Genomic DNA, 15074 nt, shown 5'->3' with positions numbered 1-15074 from the left:
AAGATAGGGAATCGAGAATCCAGAAATTAACTCATCCACACACACCCAACTGATTCTTGACAAAGTACCTATATATAATGCATAGGAAGGGGATAGTCTCTTCAACAGATGGTGCTGGCAGAACTGGAAAGCGATACGCAAAAGATTGAAACAAGACCTTCACCTCACACCTTATACAAAAACCAACTCAGCATGGATTAAAGACCTAAATGTGAATTCCAGAATTATGAAGGTCAGCAATGAAAAAATAGGGACAAATGTGAGGGCACTAATTCTGGGAATACACAGACTACAAAACATTTTTGAAAACTACACAAACAAAAGTGGACAAAATAGATGATTGAGACATACTAAAAATTAAAAACTTATGTGCAGCAAAAGACTTCACCAGAAGAGTAAAAAGGGAACCTGCAGAATGGGAAAAAATATTTTGCAATTACACATCAGACAAGAGACTCATGTCTAAAATATACAGGAAACTACAACACCTCTATAAGAAAAAGACAAGTAACTCAATTAAAAAATGGGCGCAGTACATGAACAGACACTTCACTAAGGAAGAGATCCAGGCAGCCAACAAACATATGAAGAAATGTTCACGATCACTAGCCGTAGAGAGATGCAAATCAAAACAACAATGAGATATCATCTCATACCAGCAATAACAGCAAAGATAAAAAATGCAGAGAACAATAAATACTGGCAGGGATGTGGAGAGACTGGGATACTCTTGCAATGCTGGTGGGATTACAAAATGGTCCAACCTCTCTGGAAAGCAATATGGCACTTCCTCAGAAGGCTGGAAATAGAAATACCTTATGATCCAGCAATTCCTCTACTTGGTATTTATCCACAAGAAATATGAGCCATAACATGAGTAGATATATGCACACCAATGTTCATAGCAGCACTATTTACAATAGCAAACATATGGAGACAGCCAAAGTGCCCATCAACTGAAGAATGGACAAACAAACTGTGGTACAAACACACAATGGATTATGCTACCTTGAAGAATAACAAGGACTCTGCAAGCCACTGCAAAACATGGATGAACCTTGAGGACATCATGTTGAGTGAAATTAGTCAGTCACAAACCGAGAAATACTGCATAGGACCACTACTGTAAAAGACTAAGAAAAAGAACTCATACTAAAGGGGGCGGGGGTGGATTCTTTGCTGGTTACTGGGATGTGGGGGTGGTGTGAGAGGAGGGAGGGGAAGGTGGAGCACAGGGTAGGGAATAGACACAGGATAGTCTGGGTGCTAGGGAGTGTGGGCAATACACAAGAAGGGGTAGGGGAATGGAAGAACAAGGCAGATGGAAAAACAATTAGGTAGGTTTGCATGGGCTAAGTGAGACAGAGATAAATATTGATGTATGCACAAACTTGGAACATCAGGGCTCTGGAATGCAGAGATTGAGACACGGTTGGAATGGGCAAAAGAGGAAAATAATGGTAAGATGCTTGGCTGTCTTTTGAATCTTGGTTTCCTGTGCATACCATTATAAAATAGACACTTGAGGGGGAGAGAAAGGAATAGCCAGAAATATCACCATAGAAAGCTTGTAAGTTGTCTTCTGCCTATAACTAATTGGAATACCTAAAATGGGGCTACAACTTGCCCAGTGAAGGAAGCTTCCTGCGGAGCCTCTGCATTGCATAAGACCATAGGTCTTTCATCTGAGGTGGGAAATTTCCACTTGAAAGGACAAGCAGACCAGCTTGGAGCAGCTAGAATAGAAGATACTTCTTGAAAGAAAGACTGACAGGAAAAATACAAAACAATAATGGCAGTCCAACTGATTACTACAAGAACAAGCAAGTTGCTTGCCCAGGACACATCAAGGCAAGTGATCGGGTCCCTTCAGTGCAATCCCCCTTCCAAGACTAAGAATCATTGGGAATACATGAGCAGACATGAGCTCTGATTGGTGATTCATGTTCATCACCGATAAGTAGAACTGAGGGAAAAACAGCAATGAAGCTGCGAGCTAAGCCCTACAATGTTCAGTAGACTCCTGTGAACCCAGGTGGACACCTGGTTGGCCAGTAGTGTGGCAAGACCTGGAGACTCTTGGGCCCAGAGTCAGTGACATAGCCACAGAGGACTAGAGTGGAGAGTGAAGCATCCAGCTAATAAGGAGAGAGGGCATATGCATAAGAACACCCACACTTGCAGATAATACCCACTTGACCTGGCTTCAATGACTGGATGATCAGAGCTCAACTAGAAGAAGAAAGAAGAGGAAAAAAAGAGTAATCTGATACAATTTGATGAACTTGACCTACATCTATGGATGAAGTAGCTCAAAAGAGGGAACAAATCTTTACAGCGAGGATTATTCCCACCCCCTCCATACAGAGTAGACAGGGATGGGCAACTTGGACATTGGCTACTTAAAGTTGGGGGAGGAGGGGGAACTACAAAGACAAGAAGTGACTGGTTTACAAGAAGGTAGAATCTCCACTGAGTAGCATCTAATCTGTCTGGGCGGGGCTGATAAAAGGAGATGCGGATAGGTCCCTTGTGATACAATGGTGAATAATTGTTATCAGGACTGACTGTGAGGGTTGGAAATGTAAAGGTGGGCATTTTGTAGCAAAAGGAGGGAAGTGACTGACTATGCAGTCTAGGAGTGGAGGTCCCTGGAACCATCAAGGGAGAAGAGCAGAGTGCGAGACCCTACCCAGAGAAGCAGTGACGCCAGAGATGGAGGCAGAGACGATGACGTGGAGAGATGGAGGGGTGGGGACTCTAGACCCAGAGATGGAGAGGGACTGTGTGCTGATGACTGGGGGCAGGCTTTCAGGATATACCCTTTGGTTGGTTGATGATGCATGGAGGGGATTGTAACCATGACAATGAAACAATATACGATAGGATGAATGTAAAGCTAATGTTCTCCCATATAAACGATCACATAATTCACAATTAAAAAAAAAACAAAAACCCATAAACTCAAAAGGGAGGTTGCAAAGCTATTTTTAAGGTGTTGCTAAGTATTTTAAATAAATAGATTCTAGAATGCAAACAAACAAACAAAAAGATGGGGCAAACAAGATGGCAGATAGGGTAGAAGTGCTGTGAGGAGCTCCATCAGCAACAACACAGAGGATGGTTCCAGAACTCTGAACCACATATAGAGGAATATTTAGAAAGTTGGAAGGTTTATAGTCAGTGGAATTTGTAGCAAAAGCAAGAAATCCAGTGCTTTCTAATCTAAGGCACTCAGCTGCCCCCTGAGCAGCCTTATTGGGCGAGACCCAGAGGGGGAAGGATCAGAGCAGCCATGGACGCCTGATAGAACCGTGGAGATAAAAGAAGAAAAGTGAAAAGGGAAGCCTATTTCCTGATCACATCTACCTGGAGGAAATCAGAAAGCATAAAAAATATCAAAACACACACCCATCTAAGTATTAAGGCCACAGATTAACTCCTGAATATGCCCAAAAAACAGAAACAGATGACCATATCAGCGCATGTCCAGAAACGAGATAAAGTGAGGTAGACCTACACTCCATACTGGAGGGAAGGCAGGCTTTGGAAATGCCTGAGAAGGAATTCAGAAAAATGAGTATAAAATGTTTCAAAACACTTTACAATGGAGTTGAGAAAAATAAGGAAGAAGTCAGGAAAGCACTACAGGAACAATCAAGTAAGATAGATACAGCACTGGAAACAATCTAAAACTGACAAAAAGAGGTCCAAACGACTAAAATAGAATATCACAAATAGACAATACACTGACAGAGCAAAGGAGTAGAATTGAAGAGATGGAAGCCAGAACAAGTGATCTAGAAGATAAATCTCTCAACACTACTAAGATAGAAGAATAAGCAGAAAAAGGGATTTAAAAAAATCTGAAGAAGTTCTAAGATTCATTTTGGACAACATGAAGAGGAATAACTTAAGAATTACCAGCATTCCAGAACAGGAAGAACCACACAAATCCACAGAGGAGATAGTTGAAGATCTGCTGGAAGAGAATTTCCCTAACATCCTGAAAAGCAAAAAGGTAAGCATTCAAGAGGCTCAACGAACCCAAGGAAGGAATATCACCTAAAAGAAAATCATCAAGATATATAATAATCAAGCTCTCCAAAATCAAAGATAAGGGCAGAATCCTGAAGGCAGCTTGGGAAAAGAGAAGTATAAGATACAAAAGCAAGCAAATCAGATTAAGCTTGGATCTTCTCAACAGACACCATGCAGGCAAGACGGCAATGGGGAGACATATATAAAATCCCGAGAGAAAAAAAACTGCCAACCAAGAATCCTCTACCCAGTAAAGCTGTCAATCAAATATGACAGTGTAATCAAAACATTCCAGGATAAACAGAAGCTAAGGGATTTTGCCAAAGCCAACCCTGTGATGAAAAACATCCTAAAGGGAGTTCTGTGGACTGAGAACCAACAAGAACAGACAACAACCAGAGATTGATGTACGTAGCAGCATCACCCAGAACTCAATCAACAAATGGAAGAGTCAAGAACAGAATAAAGCGATAAGAACAAATTCAGAGGGTCTGGGAGTCAGTCTATGATCAAAACAATTACAATCTGAAAGAAGGTAAACACTGAGGAACAGAGATCTAGGTGGTGAGAAGGTCAGGTAGATTACAGGATAAAATGTTGTTGTTAGGTGCCATCAAGTTGGTACTGACTCATAGAGACCTTATGAACAGCAGAACGAAACACTGCCCGATCCTGGGCTAACCTCACTACCATTGCCACGCTTGAGTCCATTGATGCTGCCACTTGGCCAATCCATTTTGTTGGGGTCTTCCTCATTTTCTGTGACTCTCCACTTTACCAAACATGATATCCTTCTTCAGCGACTGGTCCCTCCTGACAATATGTCTGAAACATGAGAGACAAAGTTTGGCCATCCTGGCCTTCAAGGAGCACTCTATGCTGCACTTCTTCCAAAACGGATCTATTGGTTCTTTTGGCAGCCCATGGCACTTTCAATATTCTCCTCTAACGCCATAACTCAAAAGCATCAATTCTTCTGTGGTCTTTCTTATTCACTGTCTAGCTTTCGCATGCGTATGAGGTGATTGAATACCATGAATACCATGGCTTGAGTTAGGCGCACCTTAATTCTCAAGCTGACATCTTTGCTCTTCAACACTTTAAAAAGGTCTTGTGTAGTAGATTTGCCTAATGTAATATGTCGCTTGATTTCTTACTGCCTAAATGGAGGGAAAAGTTAATGGACTATAAAGTAACCACAACAGTGAGGTTGGGGTGGGGGGTTTAGGTGACAGTGGAGGGAGGCAATGGTAGAGCACAGGGTAAGGGCAAACACATCATAGTTTGGGTGCTGGGGAGGGCAATGTAAGAAGGCGGAGGAGGTGGAAGAACAAGGTAGACAGGGAACACTGACACAGGTTTGCATGAGCTAAGTGGGACAGAGGTAGTGATGCATGTTCAACCTTGGAACAACAGAGTTCTGTGATACAGGGATCAAAGCATAGTTTGAAGAGGGGAAATAATACTAAGATGCTTGACTGTCTTATATATATTGGTTTTCCTTGCCTACTATTGTCAAATAGACACTTGACTGGGATAGAAAGGAATGTCAGGAAACAGGATTACAGAAAACTTACAAGCCCGTCTTCAGCCTATAACTGATTAGAATACCTAAAAAGGGTTCTAGAACTTGCCCAGTGAAATAGGCCTCTTGAGGAGCCTTTGCAGTCTAGGACCTTAGGTGGAATCCTGAGTTCTGTCCAGAACCTTATGAAGGTGGGACATTCCCACTAGCAAGGACAAGCAGACCAGCCTGGAACAGCTAGAGCGTAAAAGATTTATCTTCAAAGAAAGATCATCAGGAAAACCCCAAAACAAAAATGTCAGTATGACTGGCTACTACAAGAATAAGCAAGCTGTTCCCTGGGAATCCATCAGGGCAAGCAATCAAGTTCCTTCAGCACAAATACCCTTCTAAGACTGAAATTCAAAGGGAACACATGAACAGGCATATAAGCTTGCTGGTGACCACAATGGTCTACTGCTGAGTGGAAGAGGCGGCAAGGCAGCAATATGCAATGAAGAAATGGGCTGAGTTCAACCATGCTCCATTGACTCTCGACCTAGAGATGAGAGAGAGAAGAGGAAGAGCTGGTTGGTCCAAAGTGTCGTGAGACCTGGGGGCACCTGAGCCCATGGATAAGGACATAGCCACAGAGGGCTAGAGCTGAGAGTGAAGCATCCAGCTGATAAGAAGTGAGGAGAGATGCACAAGAACACCCAAACTTGCAGATAGTACCCATTTGACCTAGCCTCGATGGCTTGATAATCAGAACTCAACTAGAGGAAGATTAAAAAAAATTTTTTTTTTTTTAATAAAGGAAACAAGGGTAAATTGCTACAACTGTATGAACCTGACCTATACTCATGGAGGTAGTAACTCTAAATACCAACAGAGAGGGAAGGAGTCTTCACATCAAGTATCAATGCTATCTCCTCTGTACACAGGGTAGATAGGATGGGCAACTTACACACTGGCTATCTAAAATTGTGGCATTGTGGGCTAATGCATCAGATTGCAAAGTCATTTGAACTGCAAGGTCTGTGGTTCAAGCTCCTTGGAAACCCTATACAGGGTTGCTATAGGTCGGAATCGACTCAACGGCACTTAACAACAACGACACCTAAAATGAGGGAGTAATAAAGGCACAAAGTGACTGGCTTACAAGGCTTCAAGGGGGAACTTAGTTTAATAGTGCGTGGGGGAAAAAAGAATACCCACTGAATAGTTTTTATTTTGTCCAGATGGGTCTGGTTAAAAGAGCTGGGGATAAGATTCTTATGACTCAATAGTGAGTAACTGTTATCATGACTAATTGTGGCTATCACAATCGTAAATGTAGAAGTTTGGTAACAAAAAACAGGGGCGTAGTTAATCTTATAGTCCAGAAACAGAAGACCCTAGGATCATCAAAGGAGAAAAGCACAAACAGAATTCAAGACCTTATCCAGAGAAGCAGTGACACCAGAGATGGGGTCATAGAGAGAGCTCCGGCTAAGGACTGTAGTAGATTCATGGGAAGAAAGGGACTAAGAACGGGCGGCCAGGAGACAGACTTGCATAATGTGCCCTTTGGTGGTATAAATTATTATACATGCCTGAGTATTTGAAAAAAAAAAAAAAAAAGAGCTGAAATGAGAAGAGAGAAATACTGTTAACTGATGGTACATGGAGGGGATTATAATCAATGTAACGAAACAAGGTGTATGATTTGCTGAATGTAAAACTGATGATATGCCCTGTACTTACTCAATCCACAATAAAAACCTTAAACACATTTTAAAAAAAGAAGATGGAAGGAATACAGAGTCACTGTACCAAAAAGAAATGAATGGTCAACATTCAACCATTTTACAAGGTAGCAAATGATCAAGAGCCAATGATAAAGAAGGAAGAAGTCCAAGGTATGCAATGAAGGCATCGGCAAAGAACAATTCTTTTGGGAATTGATGGAATACAAAAACATTTTATGGATTGCACCTCAATAAAAAGAAAGCAAAAGTCTCCACCACTGGACCAATAAATAACATTCAAAATAAATGGAGAAAAGACTGAAGTTGTCGAAGACTTCATTTTGCTCAGATCAACCATCAACACTCATGGAAGCAGCAATCAAGAAATCAAATGACGTACTGCATTAGGCAAATCTGCTGCACAAGACCTTTTTTTAAAGTATTCAAGAGCAAAGACGTCAGTCTGAGGACTAAGGTGCACCTGACCCAAACCATGGTATTTTCAATAACCTCATATGCATTGTGAAAGTTGGACAGTGAATAAAGGAGACCATAGAAGAACTGATGAATTTTAGTTATAGTGTTGGAGGAGAATGTTAAAAGTACTAGGGACAGTTAAAAGAACAAACAAATCTGTGTTGGGAGAAATACAGCCAGAATATTCCTTAGAAGCCAGGATGGCCCGACTTTGTCTCTCAGACAATAATATTATCAGGAGGCACCAGTCCCTGGAGAAGGGTATCATGTTTGGTATAGTGGAAGGTTGGAGCAAAGGAGGAAGTACCCCCAACAAAATGGACTGGCACAGTGGCAGCAGCAATGAGCTCAAGTGCAGCAACAATTGTGAGGTTGGTGCAGGACCGGGCAGTGTTTCATTCTGTTGTGCACAAGGTTGCTATGAGTCCGTACCGACTCAATGGCACCTAACAACAGTAACAACCACCATCAAACACTACAACACAGCTCCTGGGAATGGCCAAGTTAAGTCCTCACAGTTCCTGACACACACTCTGAGGTCTTCTGGGAGCTACATACAGACCCTTCACGGGGTTTGAACTTGGTACTCTCCATCATCAGAAGACTTCATTAGAGTAGCTGCGCAATCACAATGGGCTAATTCCACATGATCAGCTGCTGATAGCTTGATCCTCACAGGGCTGAATGCTAACAACAGCGCAGGTAACAGGTTCAGACCTCCCACCCTGCTGTTAGAAGAGCGCCCTCTAAAGAGGGATCCAGAAGAAAGCTCCCTCCTCTCGAGTTCTCGGATTCAATTAAGACTTGTCAAGCTGTTCCTTTCTCTCCTTTTCAGCAGCACTGACGCTGAAGTACAAATTCTACCTTTTTTAAAAAGCTCAGATCTTGAGGCAATGACAGCTTGATGTCAATGGGAGGAAGAGAAGCTGTTTTGATTACAGTGCTATCAGTTCAAAGCCCTCAGTAACTTAGGAAAGTTCTGACTTAAAAGGATGCAAACTGCCCCAGGAGCTACTCTATGGCGGCACTGTGATGGTGAGGTATTTAAGGAGCCCTGGTGGCACCGTGATTAAAGCACTCGACAGCGGCTTCATGGGAGAAAGATGTGGCAATCTGCTTCCTGATTTTTTTGCTTGTTTACTAAGTGCCACTGAGTCAGTTCTGAGTCATGGTGAGTGACCCTGTATAGGGTTTCCAAGGAGCGGCTGCTGGGTTTGAACCACCAACCTTGCGATCAGCAGTCTAGTGCTTATCCCTCTACACCAGGACTCTGTAAAGATTACAGCCTTGGAAACCACGTGGTGGGGTGTGCCACGAGCTGGTTTGGGCTCATGGCGAGCCTGTATATAGGGCTTCGGAGGCAGTAATCTTTAAAGGAGCAGAAAGCCTCATCTTTCTCCCTAAGAACAAATGGTAGATTTGAACTGCTGACACTGCAGTGAGCAGCCCAACGCTACCAGTGAGCCAGTTCTATTCTTTCCCATAGGGTTGTCATGAAGTCAACTAGTCAGCAATGGTGTTATTATTATTATTTTAATGGTTAGTTATTTCATTTAACATCTTTAAAATTATGCTGATCAAGAAGGGGGGGGGGCATGAAAAACTCATCCCTGAGAAGTAATAGATAAATAATAAAACTCAAGAAAGAATGAGATATGAAAGAAAAGACTATTTCCCCCCAAATCATGCTGAGCTTGATGTCCAAAAGTCATGCTAACATGTAAATCAGAATGCTTCTGGAAATGTCTAACGTGGCCCTGGGAGCAAGATTACAAAGGCGAGCACTATGGCTGCCAGATTCACAATTTCTCCAACAATGAATTTAGGGAAAGGGACAAGGAAATGGACAGGCCCAGATTCAAGCAGATGGGGAAGACACACAACCGAGGCTTCAAACAAGAGTTTACGTTTCCATTCAAGTCAAGCTTTAGCATTAATGTACCGAAAGCACATGGGATTTTTTTACAGCTTCTTTGATGTCATTAAAATCCAGGAGATTCAGAAAACTACCTCTATTCAGAAGGGGCCACACACCAAAAAGGAATGAATGAAAGCACAATGAGTCCTGAGCTTGGGTACGATGAAGGGAAACAGTACGCGGTCTTGTCAAGGTCAGAGTATCTCGTATCCTGAGAAGATAGTATGTATCCACAGTTAACAACACCGACTTTCTTGTTGGACAGACTTTAGGATTTCACGACCTTGGGTAACTCTCATAACCCATCCCTCTGGGGTTTTGTTTTCTTAACTGGCAAATGGACAATGGTGGCTTCTTCAGAGATTTAAATGAAAGTATTTCTGTAAGCATTAACTGCTATGCTGGATACTCACAAGCACCCAGTAAGCAGTGGCTTTAATTTTTGTCACTGTTACTGCTGCCTGGCCAAGTTACGGCCATGTGTCCTTCACAGGAGACAACGGAGCGTTCACAGCTGTGCACTGACAGGCATGTTCCTCACCTCATGCTCAAGCCCTGTGAGGGGTGTACGTGCTGAAGACTGATTCTGGTTACGCATCCCCCTCCACTGCATGTCGGGGCAACAAGGATGTGGGGATTGGGTCCAGGTGGGCCTGTGTTCACCTTTCAGCTCTGCTACTTACTAGCTGCACGGACCTGCATGTATTTATTCACCTGAGCCAAGGCATCCACATCACCACACTAATTGCCTTACATCTGGAATGTTCCTGAGAAGCCAGAATGATGAGACCTCATCTTACTAACTTGTGACATGTCATCAGGAAAGACCAATCGTTAGAAAAGGAAGGACACATGAGGTCACTGGAACTGTGAGATGGCTTCAAGTACGACCCGCAACGCCGGGCTGGAGCAAATCACAGGTCATGAAGAGGACGCTGGACAGAGCCAGTTCAATCTGTTTATTCGTCAGGTTGCCAGGAGTTGGACTGACTGGGCGGTAACTGTCCTCAATGGTTCCCACCTTAGGGCTGTTGTGACAAGGAGATGAAACGAGACAGGCCCCCACTCTAGTTGCTGGCTCACAGTAGGCCTTCAACACCTGGTAACTTCCTGAGTACTTGCTCCTGTGGAATTCTACTTAGGAGACAAATCCAGGTTGCCTGGGGCTTTGCGGGGACCGCAGCAAAAGCTCAGAAAATGAATGTGCAAATTTACATGTACATTGTCTATAGTAAGGCTATTTGAACACATCTGGAGTCCTGATAAGATAAGGCCTAGGATCAGCACTAGAATGGCTAACTGCAAGGTCAGCAGTTCAAACCTAAAAGCCGTGCCTTGAAAACCTTTATAGGGACACAATAAGTTGGAACTGACTTGATGGCCCTTAATAACAACAAACACATCAGTAAAACCTCTAATCCATAGAAGAGATAAAGAAGACAGAAGAGCAGCCACGAACTGAACATTGTTAATTCCCCACTGGCCTTACTCTACCAGCAGAGCCCTCTCTGGGACACCACCCAAGTTTTGAATGCTCCAGTTAAACAGATCCTAAAATCATCCGGGTCTTTGGATGACTATGAGGGCTCTGCCACTGATGGAAGCTATGCTATCATTTCTTCCCTGCGTCCCCAGGACGAGCTTCTAGAGCATTTAAAGAATTGGCAACCTCAGAATTTTAAGACGACCCAATGCTGACCTGCTGGAGAAAGCTCTTTCTTCATCCTTTTTAATTTCTTGGACTTTTTCCTTCCTTCTGAGACGGTTTCTACACAGGAATCTATCTTCTCAAGTTCAGCGTCAGAAATCTCCCCCGATGCTGTGTCCTCCAAACCAGCTTCTTCTAGACTGGGGCTCACATTTCTCTTTCCTACTGTGCTGGTGGCTGAAAAACTGCAAGGCACACAGAGGAACAGCATGAGAGGTGCGAAGAGTAACAGGAAGACTAGCCTACAAAAATATTTTAATATTCTGAATTCCATTAACACTTAACTAGCAATCAAGTACATTGAGGGTGAAAGTTAAAGACCTCATTATGAACGGAAGCCAGAAAAGGTCACCCATGACAAGCTTTTTCAGAGGCTAGTTCTAAGTCGAGCTTGTACAGAGACACATACCTATATAGTTACTATCCTTAAGTTCTAAATCGAGCTTGTACAGAGACATATACCTATATAGTTATTCCTAGCGCTGAAAGAGGAGGGGTCCCTATTTTGGTATAGATCCTCTAATAAACACCTGGTGGGAGCTCCTGGGTGGTGTAAGCACTTATGCACCCAATTAACCAAAAGGTTGGTGGTTCAAACCAACCTAGAGGTACCTCAGAAGAAAGGTCTGGTGATCTGCTTCTAAAAGGTCTGCCTTGATAACTCTGTGGAGCACAGATCGACTCTGACACATATGGGGTCACTAAGAGTTGAAGTCAATTCAACAGTAATTGCTCTTTTGTTTGTTTACTATAACAAAACAAAGGAGCCCTGGTGGTACAGTGGTTAAGTGTTCACCTGCTAACCAAAAGGTTGACGGTTCAAACCCACTAGCTGCTCTGTGGGAGAAAGATGTGGCTGTCTGCTTTTGCAAAGGTGACAGTCTTGGCAAGTCATTAACTTTTAATCACGAACTTTTGTATACACATATATGTATATCTCAGATATATTCCCACTCATAATACAAAATATGCATAAAACTACACTGAAATACCATAGCTTATCCACTAGATTGGCAAAAAATTTAAAAGCTTGACAATATACTCTGTTGGTGAGACTGGAGAAATAGGCACTCTCATCTTACATGACAGAGGAGAAGTGTGCTCCATAGGAGCGCTCCGGCTGTAATCTGCATGGGAGAAGATGGCCAGTCTCCCATGGACCATTATGCCATCAGTCCAGTGCTTAGCCTAAAGCACCACACCATTATGGTTGCTGTTCCATGTGCTCTGCTGAGAGTAAGACATGCACTGGGATGGACTGGAATGAGAGAACTGGGCGTGGGCTTGTGATTTCTAGAATAGCTGTGTGTATATACATGTAACCTTGAAAACTCTATACAGGGTCGCTCTGAGTTGGAATTGACTCAATGGCACCTAATAACAAATCTACGTGCATGTCTATGTATATATGTTATGCATGTAATGGACTCATGGCCTGGCACTGTAGGATCAGCACTGGACTTTAAGTTGCAAGGTGGGTGGTTCAAACCCACCAGCCACTCCTCAGAAACTCTCTACAGGGTTGCTATGAGTTGGAACCAACTCGACAGCAATTAACAATAACAAACAACATTGTATAGGGCTTCTAATGAGTGGCTGGTGGGTTTGAACCACTGACCTTGTGGTTCCAATGGATCTTGAGGTCTAGTGCTTATTCTATGGTGTCACACATAAGTATGTTTGTATGTCTGCCCATTCTCATTCTTTCCTAGCTTTGTCCTCTGAAAAGATGGAGAAGCAAAGACATGAACACATGCAGTGCCCAGTCTTTGTCTCTAATTCCACCTCCCACTAAAAGAAACCAGGGCTCCTTGAAGAAGTGGCTGATTCCAAGGTTGGGGTAGAGAAGGTATAAAATGAGGCTGAAGCATCAAGATTAGAAAGCAAGGAACAGCTCAAAAAATGAAGGAATCTGTCAGAGGACCTAGGGATCAGCTTGACCTCCCAATGGCCAAGTCTGGTACAAATCATTAAGGAGCAGAAATGGATTCTAAACCATTGGAAAACAAAGGAACTCATGAGTTGGTATCAATAAATGTTGCTGCTGTTGTTAGGTGTTGCCGAGGGCTCACCAGAATGAAACACTGCTAGGTCCTGCGCTCATCTCAATGTCATTTACACACCTGAGTCCACTGCTGTGTCAACACGTAATAGCAGCGCCTGGAGAAGGACGCCATGTTTGGTAACGTACAGGAAAAGACAACGGTCCTCAACAGGACGGAGGAGACACAGTGGTTGCAACAATGGATCCAAGTACGGCAATAACTGTGATACAGGTGCAGGACCAGGCAGTGTTGCGTTCTGTTGTACAGAAGGTCAGCATGAGTTGGAACTGACTCAATGACACAACAACAAGGCTAGCTGTGAAATAGTAAAGGCTGAGAGTGAGAAAACCGTAAGCCATCATTTTACAACCATCACAGTAGAGAATGGTCGAGGCAACAGATGTGAAATCTAGGGAGAGATCCTGAGAAAAGTAGAGTGTTTGCATGGTGTTCAAATGTCTCTCCACAGACTGAAACATGGAGAAGGACAAACCATCATTTACGTAGTAGTATTCTGGTCAAGACTGGATAACCTGAATCTAATTATGAAGAAACATCAAGTAACCAAATAAACCTTTCCTTTTATATAGTTGAGTAAAGAGAGCTATATAATCCTGATTCCACAACAGTGGACTGTGTGGTAAATGTGGACCAAGAGAAAACCTAGACTTCAGTATCTGTAAGTATCTTACCTGTAAAATGAAGGAATCAAATGCCATCTCTAATCATTCATAAAATCCCATCATCTGTGAAATCATTTCAGAAGAGTTCAAATAAATGTGGAACTCAAAGAGAAAATGAAGAGCTTCACTTTTGACAGTTGCCAAGTAGCTCCCAATGGAACAAACCTCTTGCAGATAAATATAAACTTTGGTCAAAATATTAAGTAAACTATTGAAAACACTGGAGAAAAACCAAAATCAGACCCAAATTGGGGAGTGAAAAGTGGGGGGCAGGGGGAGTCAATATTTGGAAGAAGAAAACCACATGACTGATTTTCCTGTTTTTATGCAGTTGGACTTGTATTGGGTGGCTAAAACAAGAACAGAAATTGGCACCAGAGAACACAGTTTGAGGTGACCACAGCCGCTGGAAACTGAAGGTAAGGAATCCAAGAGAGGACAGTGGCAATGGGGGAGAGCCACAGAGCTTGGGTAGAAATTCTGTCCCCACCTTTGGTTGGTTCCTGAGTCACACAAATGTAGACGAGACTACGCAGCCCAGTTACGTTTCAAAGAGCAGAACACAAATTGCAGCTACTGTCCAACACAGGGAAGACAGAACTTAGACTTTGGGTTTAGACAAGTCATTTTCTTGCAAAAACATGCAAGCAAGCAAATCAACACTCATTAGAGGAATAAAACAGAACCGTGGGGTGTGGACAGCACTGGGTGACATAAAGATGACAATAAATATCATTTTTGTGCAGTGTTTCAGCAAAAGTTTATTGTTTCTTAGAAAAATATCCCTGGTTAGTTATAACAACAAAAAAACATTTTTTCACGAGCCCAGCTTGTTGTTGTTAGGTGCCATCAAGTCAGTACCGACCCATAGGGACCTTATGCCCAGCAGAATGAAACACTGCCCGATTCTGGGCCAATCTCATTACTGTTGCCATGCTTGAGTCCATCGATGCTGCCACTTTGTCAAT

General features: G+C 42.8%; 1 protein-coding gene across 1 annotated transcript in view; it reads right to left on the bottom strand.

Moving 5' to 3' along the window:
* Nucleotides 1-11340: 11340 nt before the first annotated feature.
* Nucleotides 11341-15074, bottom strand: part of PARN (poly(A)-specific ribonuclease) — a 169363-nt gene continuing 165629 nt past the window's right edge. The window contains exon 23 of the mRNA XM_006867239.1: nucleotides 11341-11563. Within this exon, the coding sequence (XP_006867301.1) occupies nucleotides 11341-11563 (223 nt within the window). The remainder of the gene's footprint in view (nucleotides 11564-15074) is intronic.

Source organism: Chrysochloris asiatica, unplaced genomic scaffold (genome assembly GCF_000296735.1).
Source record: "Chrysochloris asiatica unplaced genomic scaffold, ChrAsi1.0 scaffold00102, whole genome shotgun sequence".
Taxonomy (NCBI): domain Eukaryota; kingdom Metazoa; phylum Chordata; class Mammalia; order Afrosoricida; family Chrysochloridae; genus Chrysochloris; species Chrysochloris asiatica.
This window is presented reverse-complemented; position numbering and strand designations above follow the sequence as displayed.